Below are 18,530 nucleotides of genomic sequence, written 5' to 3'. Positions count from 1 at the left end.
TACTCTTCGTATGCTAATCATGGATTAAAAGAAAACAATAGTCTTGAAGGAAAATACAGTTTATTTTAATGTGGGCTTTTTTCATTGCTGTTGGCTTACCTTCGTTTTTAATATTTCTCTATTCATTTCATTTAGAAAGCACCGATTATAAACATAGTGAAGTTAATCGCATTGCGCTTTACATTAAGTTCCAGTACAATGAGACTCAGAAGTTGTGGCTTTCTGCTAAATCCTGCCAAGAAAGAACAAAGACTACAGGAAAAAGAAAAGCAACGTGCATAATGATATAAAGGTGTAGATGGAGTGAAGACAGAAAAGAAACTCTGCAGCGATAAAGCTTCAGTCGTCTAAACCTATAGCAGCTTAACGAGAAAATGGCCCAGTATGATTGAGTGAATCCAATCTAACACACCTTATCAAGTGGTGAATTTGATGAAGCTTGATTTTAGTCAAAGTCAGGACTGAATGCACCACCTCAGGAAACTGGTAGTAATAATAATAATCAACAGAGAGAAAAAAAATCCAATCATAATGTTATATTCTGTTGGTAAAAGTTGCAGATGGCTGGCCGAGGACAATCCAAATGAGTGAAGCAGAGTTTACTGGATGACTTTACAAGTTGAAGAAGAGTCTGGTCAGACAGCTGAGGTGACCATGAATCAAAGCATGAGGGTGGAGAACCCAGTGACGCTTCTCATCAGGGGTCCCGAAATCAAAACAGCACGAGTTTTGACACTGACGAGAGCACGGCTCATAAATACCCTCCAGCCAAGATCATTCGGGGACAGTGAGAGTCGGTATTCAATTTCTGGGATAATAGTTGTGGGACCCCGCGTGCTACTTAGAACCTACTTAATGAAGTCTTGGGCTTCTCAAGTGAGTGTGAGGTCGGAGTGTGGTCAAGTGTGACCGGCTCTAACCATGTGAGAATAGCACTTGTCTCGCCCCCGGTGCCCCGAGTAAAGAGGCACACCTGTTTCAGCTGCTACTGTGACGGCCACAGTGAAACTGCAGAGGAATGCCCCCCCCCCCCCACCTTCCACCACCACCCCATCCTCTCTTTAGGCTCTCAATGCTGTCCTAATGAATCTCATCACACGGCCCGTGTTTGTCCCACTAGTGCTTTGTTTGTTGACCTTTATAAGACGTCGCTGCTTATTATCTTCATGCGATGTGTAATTCTGCCCCACGACACAACCCCCTCAGCCACGTCCACGGCCCACAATATGGCTGCGTGTCTGATCAAATGCTTCTTGTCAGTGTAACGGCCATTAACAATGAGCAACGGGCACGAGCTCGATGATGTCTCCCTCCTCCCTCCATCCATCCTCTCCGCTCACCCTGAAACACAATGTCCTTTAGCATCAGCATTATTGACAGTGGAACTAATTGTCACATGGTTATGAAAGTTTCCCCCCTCGGCCATTTTAAATTGGGCTGCGCAGTTTCCTTCAACATCTGATTGGGGAGTCTGTACACGAGACCTTAGGAGGTATTGATTATAAGTGTATTAATGTGTGGTCAGTGCTGCGTACGCAGCAAGGAGCAGATGGAGGACGGCCACACGTCCAGACCGGATTAAACCGATTCTGTTTTACATTTACACGATGGATCGTAATCGCATAAAGGAAGGAATCCCGCCTGCAATCCGCTCACTGCATTGTTTTTATTGATTGTGCTGAGAAAAAAAAATGCGGGGTAATGCTACTGTAGAAGTAAATTAAATCTGACTTCCCAGTCGTACGTGGCTGTAAACCACCGAGAAGATAACGTATTACCAACTTCATTGATGTAATGCAGGGTCTCTGGACAGGCTGTAGCACACAATACACAGGCAAACATCAACAGCCAAACTGCAAAAAGAGGCTACATATAGAAACTAATTATGTCCAGTCGATGGATGTGAGCATACAAGATATTGCCTTCGGTGTCTCATTATGCGGATGATGTCGTTTCATGTTTGGCCAGATCAGGTCAGGCGTACACGGTCGATGTCCTCTCGCCTTGCATGACCAGAGACAAATCACACAGATCTAGTCATTTGTGCATGGGTCCATACGTTATCGATTTACACCACAAACTAATTACACATTTAATAAGGCTTCAGAGTTTAACTGGAGTGCGGTGCGGCCCCCACTGGAAAGGCAGGATAAACGCTGAATAATGTCAAAACTGCAGCCGACATTTGTCCGTGCGATTCTGACTGCTATGGACCAAATGCTGAAATGCCAAAGGTCAAAGATTCAAGGATTATGGATTTGTGGCGAGCACTGGGTAATGCCATGAAAGCTGATTGTGGCCACCTCAGGCAGGCAACGTTGTCCGTCATTACCCATAAATGCAGTTGATTAGGTCAGACGGCTGCTCTGTGGTCCTGTCTATCGGGGCGCTCGCCATATCCCGCCCCCCACCACCACCACCACCACCACCACACTTGTTCCGCTCAAAGACCGCGACCGCTTGACCTCTCAGAAATCTGACCCCAAGGCTCCTCGCTGCTGCTCCTCGCCGCTCCTCCAGGCACCTGCCAACCTTTCACCCCATCGCTGGGTGAGCATCTGGGGAGGTGAGGAGGGACAGACGAGCAGCCCAGGGTGGGCTGTTGTGATATATTGACACGGTAACAGATATGACCACATCAGACTTCAATACCACACTGTTCTTTTTTTTTTTTTCCTTCAAAGTTCAAACACTGACTAGCCCTCCTCCATTTAATGTTTCGTGTATGTCTTTTGGTGTCTGTCCGTTTCATTTTCTATGTCAGTCTCACCTCCTTTTTTTTTTTTTTTATATCCTCCTTTCCTTAAAGACTGCGCGGATCACGCAGGCCGTGATGTATGCACAGCTGGTTTTGACAGAGCCGCGCAGGAAACGTGTGGTTTACAGATCCCCTGTTGACATACTGATTTGACTTGCCTTTTACTTTTCACGGACCTGAAACTTTAACTGCTCGGGGAAACTCTGCTGGGGATATGAGGCTCCGACTCAGCATGTCTGACCACAGTGGAAAACCACTCAAAAAGTGCTGCATCTCAACTGTGAGTGAGTGACTTACTGAATTGGTATGTCACATACTACATAAAGCTCAATCTTGAAATCCTGGTTTCTAACCGCGCATGTAATGGCCCCACACCTGCTCACACCATTTCCAACAAAGAATTTGGTGCCATTAGTCCTGCTAAAATGCTATCCCACACCTAGGTTTTATGGAAACAATAATATTCAAGTTGTTAACTTACAGGCGGAGCGTTTAGACATATAACTGAGGTTGCGCCATTTTAAAGTTACACTTCAGGGCCAAAAGCTATGTAATAGAGTTTGGTCGACTTCACACGTCAGATTTAAAAGACAGGATTGTAATAGTTCAGGGCAGTGAACCATTTTTGGTTCACAATGAAATCTATTGGGCTGTTAAAGTTTTTTTTTGTTTTTTTTTAAAAGACTTGTACACGCACATGGAGAGTTGCGTGTATCCTGGCGAATGTTTTGAGCTTTGTCTGTGTATATCCAACATTTGTCGGTAAGAAAATACATTCTTTGTGTGTTTAATATGTTTCGTATGTGCATATTCAGATGTGTGTGTGCCGTAATGTCTTTGTCTTCACCATCTTCTCAGTGGAGTTTCCTTCTTCTGCTGCTGCTTCTAACAGAACACTCTTTGTACATGGGGGCTTTGTTTTCCTCAGTCAAGACACACAGGCTCCCTTTTGCGCTTGTCATGGCACGTTTGAAACTATTGAGCATTAATGCAGTTTAAATACACATATAATTGCTTTAATGGTAACTTGCACATGTTTTTGTTTTGTTTTTTAATTCTCCCATCAATGCATTTTAATTTAGCTACTCATACATCTATCTTCAATACCGCTTTATTCAATTCTGAAACTCTGAAGTTGTTTCCAATTGACACTGTGCTAAAGGCATGGACAGTCATTAGTCCATCAGAGGCAGAATCCATGCCAATTGCTCAGGATATCCAGAGAAAAACACATTGAGAAGATGCAAAGGGCCAGGAAAAGGCCCCAGACCCTGATATATGGGATGTCTCTGACGGACAGGAAGTTGTGATCACGCAGCTCTTGATAACCAGATAATGAACCAAACTCACAGCAGCAACAGATTAGTCCTTCATGGCCTCAGTCAAGAGAAAAAAAAGTGAAGTTATCAGCTTGAATAGAAACAGCTGCTAAAAATGTCCTTCAAATTTTTACTATGACCTCTTTTTAAGTGCTTTTTCACTCTTACTTCTGCATAGAAGCAGAATCAATCTTTATTCGCACAAAAATCCATCCTCACTTTCGTCTTTCCCAGGAGAGCCTTGAGCGAACCTGTGCTGATGCACCCCACTTGCCAAAAAAAAGTGAGATTCAGTGACCAACGCCACCGTCTTGGCAGAGAGGAAATGGGAGGAAACAGCCCACTGTCCAGGGTGATTACCTGACGTCTCCGCTCATTGTGTCGGTATAGGATTCAAGGAAGTCGCTGCTCTCGGCCAAGAAAACGTCCAGCAGATAGCCTCGGCTTTACGCTGTGCTCGAGATACCTGGCTGAAAGACTGCAGCCTTGTATCAACACTTGCAGACAGGCTGCACAGTGTAGCGGTGGCTGGCACCGTGGCGTCTCAGTTACCTATACTATTGTGCACTGTGCGCAGAACGCTTCGCAAAGCCCACCGCTCAAGCGTTGCGTCATTGAGCGGAGAAAAACAATGTTGGATATGTGACTGTAGTGCAAAACGTTACACTCAATTAGCCCTGCGTCTTGTCTCAGTATTGCAGTGCACTGGGTTACAGTATGTGGCCATATGGGCCCTGTCTCGCATTACTGTCACCCCTCATTTATTATACCCGGAGAAGATGGCCCCGCTCTGCCCCTCAAATCCTCTTAGCCAACATTTAGCTGATTGATTTTTCTCCTCCTCAACCTCGATTTAGATTATCAATGCGATAAAAGCAGGAAGTTGTATATTATTCATGTCTCGCAGTCTCGCGGGTGGATGGATGGAGGAGAAAGTCAAAACATAAATGTTTAAGTAGTGACCACGCATGGAAGAATAATAAAGTGATGTTATTGAGTTTGAAGGCAGGGAAATGAGGGATTTGAGCATGATTCAGTCCTTTCAATATGTAAGCTGCATAAATTGTGAGGGAAGTTCACCTTTTGTGTTTTTCAAGTAGACCTTTGTTCATATGAAGCTGAATCCTTCATACATCTAACAGAATATCATACTCATAGCTTTATGAAGTTTCCCCCGCTGCTCACCGAGGTAATAGTTTTTTTGACTCAGCAAAACAGTATAAAGCTGTTCCCCATAAACAATGTATTTGGCTTTGGGCTATAGAAACCGCTTTGTCCATTCAACAAACAGATCAGGTCTTTTGAACATGTGGTCTCACTCCATGCTGTTCAAGACAGTTGGGTTAGCGGATTTCAGAAGACGCTTGTCCTGTGCGTTCTCCAGATGGCACTGCGCTCTGTCGCTCGCAGATTGCCTGCAGCTCCGAGAATCCTTCATAAGTTCAAGCGGCTTCCCTCGCCCTCCCGCCACCCATTCTCTCCTATGAACTACACTAAATGATGATCACGGAGATTATGTTATTGGTAATTCCTACCAGGTCTTTAAAAGAATGCCCATGCTGTGTGCTTAATACTCGGTGGAGGGATTATGCAGACCCCTACATGTGGTGTTGTGGCTGCATACCTCCAGTCAGACTAAACCCAATCTGTTACAGATTTGGACTAAAGAAGAGAGGTGCAGAAAGCACAAAGGGGGTGGGTGGAGCGCCGCGCGGTGCTGTATGCTTTACAGTACATTCCACTTCTTCTATATCATAAGGGATCAGAACTAAACCTCCCTTTGGAGGCAGTATTTTTATCTGTGTGTATTAGGATGTTGAAAAAGAACCTTGGCCCGTGTCAAGGCGGTGCGCTTTATTATTTCTTTTTTTTTTTTCCTTCTACATCTCTCCTTTTTCCTTAGATTTTTTTTTTATTATTATTTTTTTATTCTCCCTTTGTGGTCGAGGCAGACCCAAACCCATACAGCTTCCCTTTGAATGTGGATTCAATTAAACACATATGTGGATTTTCATATTGAAGCTCATAAAAGGTAAACTCCAGCGATTTACATTACATTTACATAAGGAATGCTAAGTGCCTGCACATGTGAGGTGTTAATATCTTTATCAAAAGCAGATGGCCATCACGTCTCATTATTCCTGCTCAGGGTGTCTCATTGAGCCGGAATCTCCTGAGAGGTTTTATTGTTCTATGTGAAAGAAATCATCTGATCCATTATCTTATATCAGGATTTGCCAAAGATTACCACATTTTGAGGTATTTGAGACATGTCTTCATTCTGTTTTAAGTTTAGATGAGCTGGAAGGGGGCGTCATTTGCACTTTAGAAACCTGTATATATCAGTATGCGAGAGTAGTCACACACCAGCAGGGAGAACATGCAAACCACACCAAACTCCACAGGTATAGGGAATCATGACACAGTTTGCCAACTTCAAAAATAAAAGCATGACATGTGTTATTTAATTAGACTATTTTGATAATACAAATCACAACACGTGAATCTGTGTGCTGGGAAATCTATAATCTAAAAAAAAAATCCATATATGGTCATAAATTGTGAAAAGTGTTGCTGTAAAAGTTTACTACCTTATTCTTCATGTCTTTACGATCATAACATAGCACATGTTCCAGTACACACACATAAAAAGCAAGGTGATCCTTTTGGGAAATTACTCCTCTGCATTTAACCCATCCTATTTATAGTTCATCTTAAATGTTGACAGCGGTGGTGCTGCAGGGTCAAGGGTCATAGTATGGGACCCATGGCGGTGTCCTGTCAGCAGCGGGATTCGACCTGAGATCCCAAGTCCCCTTCTCCAAACCAACGCTGAATGAAAACACCTTACAGGGATTGATATTCATATGAATTTATATAAAAATCCCCAAAATTAAATGAACTTTAAGCATGATTCGATATTCTAAATGTTTATTGTATTCATGGGCAAAGAGGGCCTCATGTTAGTAACCCAGCAAAATCCCTGAGCGAGGCCCTTAAGTTGCATCAGGAAAGACAATTCAATAAACAGATCAGAGAGTTGGATAAGGTAAAATAGTTGAGATATGAAAGCTGGAGAACTCCGTTTGATTTGGGGCGACACGAGGTCACATGACCTGCTGTGGCATCTCCTGAAACTGAAAGAAGGAGAAGTCCACCGATTCATCTTCTGGCCATTATTGAGGCTGCACTTTAAGGTTTGAAGTGTCTGCTGTGTCTTACTGCCCCCTAGTGGTTTGATCCCGCTACTGATCCTTCCCCGGGGTAAAGAGGCTGATTGAGAACAGGTGAAGAAGTGATTGAATTCCAGCAGCAACATAAACAACAAGAGGAAACAGAGGGCGGTTTTGTAATTCAAACAATTTGCATTTATTTGGTGCTTATTTTCTTTAATTCGGTTTTCTTTTGCAAACATTCTGCCAGCAGGTGAAGTTTACATGGAGTTAATCTGCTATTCTTTTCATAAGAAGCGCTGCTCATTAACTTACAATCAAGCAGGGTTAAAAAAAAAAAAAATCGAAAAAAAAAAAAAATCAAAAAGTATTGTTTAGTGAGAAAAAACTTTTTGCTGTCAGCCAGTCGGGGCTGTTATCAGTGAAACCACACGCTCCCATGCACCCGGGGAATTAAACACACACACACACACACACACACACACACACACACACACACACACACACACACACACACACACACACACACACACACACACACAATGCATTTGTGATACAAAACACAATGAACAAACAGAACGGTGGAAACTAGTGATTAGCTTTGCAGCAGAGGTATAATTGGAGCATCTAATTACAGTATTGCCACATTGTTCTGCTCTACTTCTAATTTACCACATTTGCATCCCAGAAAAACAATCACTTTGGTTGGGATCAAAGTGGGTGAATGACTAGCATTAACTGTGAACACAGTTCTAGTTATAGATGCAATAAAATAGTCTAAGCTGTTTTTTGTATAATTTCCATATCTTTGAGACAATAGAGAAACATTAATGAGTGACAAGAAAGACAAAAATGTGCGGTGCATTATCTACATTAGCTTTTTTTTAAATGTACGCAATATAGCCTGGCTACAAGTGCAAGCAATTAAGATATAAGTACATATTCAGTGTTGGAAAGACCAAACACTACTTAAGCAATAATCTTGCAAAACTGCATGTAACAAAAATGTAAGAAACATAATTACATTGCATATTTGTTTCTATAGAAACATTTTCCTATACAAGAAAATTAAATACAAAAGAAAAATCGCTGAGATGTCGAACTTTTTATTTAATTTTTTTTTTTTTTTTCGCTCTGGCTGAGTAAATACTTCACAATTACCAAATACATTCCAAATGACCTTAAAAGCTCACGTCAGATCTCAGTTGTTTATACTGGACACCCGGGGCTGGATGGTGACCCGTCTGACCGGAGTCTGATCCGCGTTGCGATTGGCTACCAGCTCCTGCAGCTGCAGAGCCCCTCCGCCGATGAAGCAGAAGGCCGGGCACACCGGGCCGGAGCAATCCACATGACCCTCCCACAGAGGTCGCAGGGAGTGGGCGTCGTAGAAGGTGACGCGTCCCTTCTCGAAATCCAGGCACACGCCGAGCCGGGGCGGCAGAGGGTAGGTGAGGCCCGCGGGCGACGAGGGTCCGTTCCCGTTAGTGATGGGGTCTCTCACACCGTTGCCATGGCTACTGTGGTGGTGGTAGTTGTGCTGGGGAAGGTAGATTTTGCCCATCCCCATAGTGAGAAAGCAGAAGGGCGGAGCGGAGTCCAGGGCATCCTCAGCCCCGCTGTCATGGCCACTATCCGGGTCATAACTAGAGGGGGGGGGGGGGCAAAGGTCAGCATGTCATTTACAGCTACTATACTACTACTGCACAGAAGTCAGTCTAACCCTTTAAAAGTCACTCATTTAATGTATTAGACATTAAAAATGTTTACGGTACTTCACTCTACCCTTTTTCTCCTGTCCTGTCAATGCACAATTCCTAACACCAAATCTCAAAGACACGTCTGCCATCTGCTGTTGATTCTCAGTGTAGCGTTACATTGGCTTTTATTAAACAGTCTCTTCCTGAGTACACACAGAAAATATAAATTATATTTGTTTATAAATATCTTAGCTAATATCTTTTTTATGAATTTTTCCAAATTTGATGAGGTTGTTTATTATTCATCCTACTCACCGTGGACTGGCCATGTCTTGTGGAAGGTGAAACCACTCCTGCAGTTTGGATTCCAGACCCACTCCTACCTGTTTTAACACAAAAAGTATAAAACATTTTCAATTGATAATTAAAGCTCCTTTTCTTATTTTATGGTTCTATGTAGGATTAAAATGTAAATATGCCACTAAAGCAACTGGACCGCGTTCAAATCTTCTATATGTTCGACCTTTTATGTCTAAAAAAAAAAAGAGTCACATACGAACAAATCAAAGACCTTACAAAGGAGCCCGTTGTATTTTAGTTTTTATTTCTAACAGGTTTGGGTACCATTGCAAAGTTGAAGGCTGGGATCTGGAAGCTCACCAACATCCTTAAAGAGAGGTTAGTGAGAAGCAGGTGCAGTCTTAAAATCAAGACTTGCATAAGACTGTGGTTAAAAAAGTCTCAGTGGATCAGCCCACTAAAGCTGGAGCAGCCCGGCCACACAGGAAGGCTCCAGAAAGGCTTGGAGGGGGTTCAACACCCCACACACCCCACCCCCCCCCCAGAGTGTAGGAGTGGATTTATTATGGCAGTTTTTTTTTTTTTTTTATTCAACCAGGTGAACTTCAACCAGATCCAAATGCGTGTGGCATGTGTATGAGTTTAAATATGTGTGTTGGTAGAGAATTACCAGCTTGATTTTAGTCAAGTTGAAGCTCTAATATTTATTTCTGTGAATAATGTTGCGGACTTCCACTCTCTCCATAAACGGCATCGTAGAATTTACCTTCACGAGGTAGGACCCAGGCTCGACTGAGCACGCCCAGTAATGCCGTCCCTGAGTGATGGCTACGTCCCCCACCAGGAGGTCGGAGGTCAGGTGACAGGAAGTGAGGGCATGGTCTGCGGCCTGCAGCAGGGAGAGACCGGGGACGCTACGGGCGCAGCGCTGCTCTTTGCTGACCACCAGCCGGTCGGCGTGAAGCCCCCAGCGCGAGTCCAGGTAGAAGTTGAGCACTGCGGAGAGAGGGTGGGAAACGACAGAGAGGGAGCGAAAACAGTGAGAGAGAAGAAGGAGAAAAGAGGAGACGAAGAGTCCAGGGGGAATATACAGGGAGTTTAAGAAGTAACAGGGTCAGAAAGCAGCAAAGAGAAAAGAAAGTGAAGAGAGGAAGGAGGAAAACGGAGTCAAGAGAAGACATGCACCTCCTCCCATAATGCACTGGAATAGAGAAGGTAACACTGAAACATTGATGACTCCAGGTATAAAATCTAAAAGGTTTCACAACAAAGCTCCGGCAGTGGGAAGTGCAATTTATTTTCCAAAGTACAGAGGGGAGGAATGCAATAGATTAGGAAAAACAGCCAAGAGGGACACAAGGAATAGAACAATCACTGAAATCGACCATCGAAAAGCCCTCGATCTGAATCCGATCGATGTTGTTAAGCCTGGCGTCTTAACAAACTGCGAACCTCAACAGAGCTCGGACAGATCTCATTAGAGGAGGTAAAGTGGGGAGCCGAGGGATGAGTGGGCATTTTAACAAGGGGTGGAAAAGCAGAGGATGACGACAAAAAGAAAAAGAGGGGTGGCGCGGGTCACTGACAGATATGAATGCACTTCTTACGTTCTGTAGGAGGCATGTAGGTTGGCAGCGTGGAAGTAGCACAGTAGAGGATGACAAGTGCACAGCTGTGAAATGGAAATAATAGATGAGAGAAAGATGAAGAAATAAAGAGCAAAGAAAGTGGGCTGTGTTGAAAGTGGATGGAGAGGTGGATATAACTGGAAAAAGGAAGGTGGAGAATGGGCAGAAAAGAAGAAAGACAATGAATTTTTAAGCATTTCACCATGGCAACCATTCCAATGCTTTAATAGTGAATGATAAAAAAAATAACAGGCGTGACAAAGTGAATGGCAGCAGAAATACTTCGCAGGTTGGCGACAATGAGATTTAGCTTTTTTTTAGCGACTGAAGTAGCTGTGACTCAAAAATAACTGAAGTGATACCTGATTGTGTATTCAAGGTAAAGGGGGGGGGTGTCCAAATGAAATACTTCCTCTAAATAACTGATTGCTTTCATCAAGGGATCCCATTTATATCTACACATCTTTGTTGGAAAGAGTCAAACTGACCAGAATTACAGATATTTCACTTTTAAAGCTCAGAAAAATTTTCTCTGATTGGGGTGAATGTGTCGGTGGATTTCTGTGAAAGATTATCGACACACTATTGAGTCTGAATGTCCTCACGAAGTCAGATGTTATTTGAAAAACAAAGGAGGCTGAATTGGATTGACGAGCTGCTCTGGGGATATTCTGGAAAACAAACAGTCATTCGCACCAGACAGGGCAGATGGTAGGAGAATCACAAAAGATTTTCTGTTGCCTAATAAACAGCTAACCAGTGTTAAATAAATATTCAATTTAATATCTGTTGAATTGGAAATGTAAAATGACAAATTTACCAGCATATAAGACAAGAGGAGGCAAATAGTGACAGAGACCTATATGAGATTTTTGTATTGTGAGTAAGCGGTCGGAAGTTTAAATCAAAAAAGGCAGCCTGGTATTCAATCCTACTTTTACAGTGTCTAAAACTTTTATAGTTGTTAATATCAGAATAGAAATAAAAAAAAGTTAACAATGAGAGCTCTTTAAGCTCATTGGCATCCCTGAACAGAAACATCTGGAGGAAAACAGGTGCTGCAATAAAAGACGTGACCGCACACGTCTTACACCGGCAACCCAAGGCTGCGGTAAAAGAGGCTGCCTACTTGAGCCAAGTAAAGCTCAGACAGACGCGATAACACAGCCAAGGTCTGGAAAATTGAGGACCAATGTTCTCACATGAAAGAGAAAGAGTGAAATCCATAAAAAGATCCTCCTAACTACATGTTTCAGCCGTCTATCACATTTGAAAAACACTTCTTGACCTACTTTCACCAGCTGTGCCTCTAACTTTATCTTATAATGATCATTTCAATTATAAAATGCTTTCAAAGTCCTGTACATGTATGGTGGGGGGAAAAAAAAAAAAATGTTTACCATGTATTCAAACACGGATCAAGAATCAACTGAAACGTTCAACATGTTCTTTTCAGCTTGGTTTGAATAATCATTGATGCTCCAAATCAAAATGTCCACTGACGTTCTGTTTTCTTTTGATCTTTAGGACATTTAAAAGACCCTGAGAGCACAAACCACCAGGATGTCCAGAAGGGCTCAGACAGCAAAAGCGGTGCAATGCCATTTAATATTTAATAAGTGAGCAAAACACTCTGGTACTTGCTTTAATGTGAACTTTTTTGGGGTTAAACCTCATTAAAGATCAACAAATATCAATACTTCTAACCAGAAACACAAATCCCCTGCTTTTATCTCTCACTTTTATCTAAATATCTTTATAGAAAAACATGAGCAATACAAATCAAATGAGTATGTAAAATAGATTTTAAAAGAGTGAAAACAGTCTCTCAGGACAAAACAGACACCAAATCAATATTTGTAGTGATTTCGAATCATGTTTTTACGCCTGCTGGAAGCCGTCCCACATCACTATCCAGAGTGCTCACCTGGTGCAGGCGGGGTGTGCAGGTAGACCTCCTCGCTGTACTCGCCGTAGCCCGCCTTGTTGCAGCCTCTCACCCGCAGCACGTACACGCTGTCCATCTCCAACCTGTCAATCACAGCACTGCTTCCACTCACGTCGTCCAACCGCTGCCAGCCCCAGCGGGCAGCCGCCAGCCCCCCCCTCATCCCGCCCCGGGAGGCTCCTCCCGGCACCACTCCCCGGCGGCGGTACTCCACAGAGAAGTGCCAGGCGGGCGCAGATTCTGGTGGCAGTCGCCAGCACAGGAAGAGCTGGTCGTAGGCCAGAGTCCGCTGGGTGTCGATCACCGGAGCCAGAGGAGCTTCATGACAACAACATGGTTCATGAGTCGTAGTGTATACAGCATTAATAATCTTCATCAATCACTTTTACAAGCTACAATCAGACCTGCATACTTTATACCGACTCTTTACTTGTATTTGAATGTTTCCATCTAAAAGTAACAATACTTTTACTTTTGTAAAAAGTAAGTACTCCTCCCTCCCGCGCCCCCTTCTCACCCTGGATGAAGTTCAGCTCTGTCAGCAGCTTCAGCTCTTTAGAGACGTCCAGTTGGAAATGTCTGAATGATGGATCAGCCGCTAACGTGAAATGCTGGAGGTTCTCGATCGCTTTGCTCAACCTGGTGCAGGGAAAAACAACGTTAGTGGATTAAACGGTGGCTAAGCGGTACTCACATCAACTTAAACTGAATAAACAAACAACAGTCACAATGTAATAACAGATACGTTGCTTGAAATATCCAGATTACATTTGTAAGCAGGATCAACCCATGCTTGGTTGACTGCAAAACATTTGTGCCATAACGTTTCTGTTTCATCCCGTGGGAGGAAACCATGTTTTGATGTCGCGAGACGACAAACTTTGAAAGATCATGTCAGGCTGTGAAACCGGTTTAGTCGGTTGACAAAACAAAGGTACTTGTCAAAACGAGGCGAGACCACGAGTCAAGGATCTGTTTGTCGGCGTCACTGAGAAAAACGCAAGGCGACCTGTTATGAGTCTGGCGAGCGGCCTGTACAAAGCAGGGCTGGTCCGTTTCTTTCAGCAGCTCCTGGGTGAACGCCAGCAGTCCCGCGTGCTCCATCAGGTTCCGCCTCTCCGACACTTGGCCGGACAGCGCCTCGCCCCGCTTCTGCCGGGCCGCCTCCAGAGCCTGGGTGAGCGAGGAGTGACGCTCGGCCAGCGCCGCCGTCAGATCCCTGATGCTCTGAGCCAGCTGCTCTCTGGCCGAGACGCTGTTGACCTGGAGGCAGCAGCACAGAGCAAACACACGAGAACTCACACCCGCCTCGTGACGCCTGAGAAAATAATCAGGATAAATCTCTTTGTGACCGTGCTTTTAAAAATGTATTAATGAATCTTTTTTTTTTAATTAACATTATATACATTAGTACAGTAATAACCATTGATGTGATGCTTTAGGATCCTTTTTCCTTCTTTAGACCTTGAGCATCATGAGTGCAAAGATAAAATTATGACTGAAGAACAAGTTATATGGGGAACAGATTCAGAGAATCATATATTAAAAAAAAAGTTACATGACAACCAAACGAACTTCAACGGTTGCGCAAACAAACACTGTATTAGTGTTTATATCAGTGGCAGTTAATTCCACGTCCAACAATGTTTAGTGGGATGGACATTAATCACCTCAGTCTGAGTGATGGCGCTCTCCAGCTGTGTGATCTGAGCCAAAACTGTGTCCTGGTTGGACAGAATGTAGTTCATCTCCTTTGTAATCTTCTCCTGTAAAGAAATAGTAAAAAAAAATAAAATAAACACAGCATGAGAACAACAAAAACAAACGGATTAATGAATCAACACCAAGTTTAAATCAAATTGAACTCGGCGTAACAAAATTGTCATTGTATCAGCTCATTTTCAAAAAATAAAAGTTAATTCTCTCACTCTACCTCTAATATGAAATAGATTATGACAGCTTTAAAACAAATCCAGTTCTTTAGTTACATTAACTGTGTGTTCTGTTTCATTCTTAACCTTAGCGTTATACCCTTCCATTTAGGATGTATGTAGAATTGAAGGGAAAGTAAATACTTTAAACATTACTTCAGATGTCATACATACGTTCAGGTTTGTATTAGTGCATATTTTCTATCCCTGGTTGGATATTTATGATGAAAAGACAAGAAAACAAAACAAAAAGCACAAAACACATAAATACATAAAACTGGACAGGCGTGATGCAGCTAAATAAGATAAAGCTGCATGTGAACGTTCATGGCTGAAAGACGGTTGAAAACCTCGGCTGAGTCACACCTTCAGTGCTTGATACGCCTGCGTCACCGGGAGGATCTTGTGGCCGGTGTGGATGCGGCGCAGTTTGCAGAGAGGGCAGAGCAGCCGCTGACAGGACCGACAGTAGAACTGCAGCTTTTCCTGGTCGTGATCCGGACACGTCAAAACCTGAGCAACACAATTAAAGTCAAATTTCAATCGGTCATTTGAATAGCAAAAACTCAGAGTATCGCGGTAGAACACAATTAGAAACAATTCACTTTGGTTCTGTAATTGTGAAGGGAGCTTATGGAAGAACAAGTGGAAATCTATTACGTAGATGCATGCAAATGTGCATCTCTGAGTTTTAAACAGCCGAGTGCGTAACAGTACCTTTGGTCTGAAGTTGAGTGTCGGCTGGATATGTTCATGTTGTGCCCGCGGCGTCCCCCACGGGTGATACAGCTTGAAACACTCGTTGCAGAAATTGGCTCTGCAGTCGGCGCAGCCCTTGGTGGCCTCCAGAGCCTGAGGAGGCTTACAAAACTGGCACATCACAGCCACGCTGCCCAGACTCACCGTGTGTCGATATCTGATGACGATGGGAGGAAAAGAACCCGAGAGGGTGAGAAGAAAAAGACTTTGGTTTGTTCCACTGTGATGGATTTAACAGGCGAGGGTTTAGCCAATTAACCTCAAACATGTTTTTGGATTGTGGAGGGAAACCAGAGTTCCCATAGAAAACCGTACGCGCTGCAATAAACAAGATTTTCAAATATAACTCAGGCAAGAGCGAGAGTGAGGGAGAATCTGAGAAACTGTATCAAATACATAATCAATAGAAGACAAGGCTGCTTGACTGAGAAGAAATAGTCACTGTTGCAACAGTGCGTTGTGGTGCATGCGCTGCAGCACTTCATCTGCTGCAGTCAGCTTTGAAAATGCTCCAGGATTTTTGTATTTCGCAGGAACAATCGATGGTGTACTGGTGAGCACTGTTGCCTCGCCGTGAAAATATACCCAGTTTGAATCCAGGCCCTGTGTGGAGTTTGCATGATTTGCTTGTTTGTTTTGCTCCAGTTTCTTCGCAAGATGCATTTGCGGTGAACTGGTGACTTAAAACTGCCCATATGTATGAGTTTGTATGACTGTCTGCCCGAACCTGCCTTCAGTTAATTCAATCTGGATAAACTCCTGCACCCTCTGACCCTCGCTTTAATAAAACAGTACAACAAAGATTTTCTTTAACCGCAAACATCATTCGTCTTTGCCGTTTTCATGATGTGTTTGTAAGCGTTTACCTTTCCACGATCCGCTCCAAGGTGAGGTTCCGCAGGCAGTCGGTGAGACCCTTCTCTCCCAGTTCGACGTCTCGTCCGCACGGGACACAGGGGAACAGCATCACCAGGGGTGGGCCCTCTTTACGCCGCCGCCCTGGATGCGTCCCGTATCCAGGAGACCGCTGCATGGAGGGTGACGCAGGGTGGGGACCTTTACGCCGCAAATTAGAGCCAGTGATGAGCGGAGAGTAAAGACAAGCGGATGAGGTCATATGAGCGGTGAACAAACCGGATCGCAGCACGCGGTCGATGGGTCGCTGCTCGGCTTTAGGTGTGGGCCTCCGGGCCTGGCGCGGCGAGCGGGTGTTGGGCGTGGACGCCGGGGAGTTGGGTTCTGGGGGCAGGTCGGGAGGCGGGTAGCCGTTTGCCACTAAGACCTCGTGTGCGCACATGAGGCAGATGCTGTGCTGGCATGGCAGCACCACGGGCTGCTTCACGATGTCCTTACACACAGAGCAGTGCAGCTCGTGCTCCAGGCTCTTCATGTTGGACTGTGGAAGCACAGAGGTGGGACGTCAGGACATCATCACCGGATGTCTCTCAGGGCCACATTTAGACTCCTCAAAGTAAAAACTGTGGACAGACTTTGGACATAACTGTGGTTAAATATGAATGAAGATCAAACATGAATGATTTAGGTTCTGCAACATTTAAATGACCACTCTCCATATGAACATGGACACTGGAAGAACATTTGCACTGACGATCCTTCTGATATATGGAATATTTCTTTGATATGAGTAAATTAAAAAAAAAAAAAATTATTCCTTACACAGATCTGTATCAACTTTATCTCTTGAATCATATCATGAATGCCTTGATTGATGCAAAATACACTGTTATACCATTATAACCTGACAACCTTCTTAATATTACATAGGTCCCCCACTTTTTTGAGATTCTCACTCCAGGCTCCTTGACTTCCTCTCCTCATGTCTGCTGATGTGTTTCACCTGTCTTATATTGATTCGTGTGTTTCTGTGGTCTGCATATTTGGGCTTTACCAGTGTCTCATCCTCATATTGCTTTTTCATTTGGGGATTTGGGGGGTTTTCATGCTGGAATAAAATTAGCTCTCGTTCCATCATCGCTTTTACAGTGGGAATTACTGCATACCATGCAGTGTATGATAAAGAGGGCTACACATATGGTACAGAGGAGATTTGTCTCTTTCTATACATCTTGTGCTGACCCAGCACCTTAAGTCTAAAAAAAAAAAAAAAAATCCTGCAGTAGTGAGAACTCTGAAAACTTGGTCCACTAAAGCAAATATCATGTGACTGAACAGCTCAAGGGCATTGGTGTGACAGAAAAGGACATGGGTTGTTGCAGGCATCTATAGTCACTGTGAAAGCATGACATTATAATAAAATATTGATGTTTAAAGAGGCCTGATTTACTTGTTTAATACACATCTATTCCTACTTCAGACATTGAGTTCAGTTTGTGAGGCTGCACAGGGGGAGAGTATTTTAGATCATCAGGCGTTCTGCCAGTCAGCAGGGGCGGCTTCCTCTTGCTATCATAGATGTCCTTGACACACAACCTCAGCTTACACGCAGAACTGTTGCCAGTCATCACAGACGGTGTGAGTTAACTTCAAAACCGGGATGAGACAAAGTGACGGTGCTGCTGATGGGATTTCTGGATTTTTGTGATGATGTGATGCAGCTCACAACATCACACTTTGCCGTCATGCATACTGAAGCGCCATCAATTCTAAGAGGATATTTGATTTTAGGAAGATAAAGCTTTGAAACCTTTCTATTTGCACTCTTGAATTAAAAGAAATCGATGTTTGCCAGGTGACGGAAAAGGCTCGAAAAGACAAATCTATAAGCCTGGGCCGACATTTAAGTGCAAAAATTGGATTATCTGAGAATAGACTTCATCTCAATCTCTCTGTCATTTTTTCAATGTCAGCTGTGGCCTATCTTCATCTCCCTCCTGCCACTGAAGCCCACTGAGATTTCTGCAGGCGTGTACACGCAATGGCAAACTGCAAATCTCCGCATCCATCTGGATGGATGGATGGATGAATGGTGCGCACTGCCGCTGAGGCCGTGGAGGCTGAAGCATCCTTACCTTCACCTGGAGCCTGGGCGCCAT

The 18,530-nt window shown here is 43.8% G+C and overlaps 1 protein-coding gene across 1 annotated transcript; it reads right to left on the bottom strand.

Annotated features, from left to right (window-relative positions):
* Positions 1-8,451: 8,451 nt before the first annotated feature.
* trim46b (tripartite motif containing 46b) lies at positions 8,452-18,530 on the bottom strand (the record flags this gene model as incomplete). Its single annotated transcript, XM_080516302.1, has 12 exons — positions 8,452-8,896; positions 9,266-9,333; positions 10,017-10,246; positions 12,806-13,144; positions 13,344-13,465; positions 13,836-14,089; positions 14,497-14,592; positions 15,124-15,270; positions 15,475-15,673; positions 16,383-16,572; positions 16,651-16,912; positions 18,507-18,530. The coding sequence occupies 12 exons, from the start codon at positions 18,528-18,530 to the stop codon at positions 8,452-8,454; spliced, it is 2,376 nt and encodes a 791-aa protein (XP_080372428.1).

Source organism: Blennius ocellaris, assembly GCF_963422515.1.
Source record: "Blennius ocellaris genome assembly, chromosome: 20".
NCBI classification, from domain to species: Eukaryota; Metazoa; Chordata; class Actinopteri; order Blenniiformes; family Blenniidae; genus Blennius; species Blennius ocellaris.
The sequence above is the reverse complement of the archived record's forward strand: the minus strand, read 5'-3'. Positions and strand labels throughout refer to the sequence as shown.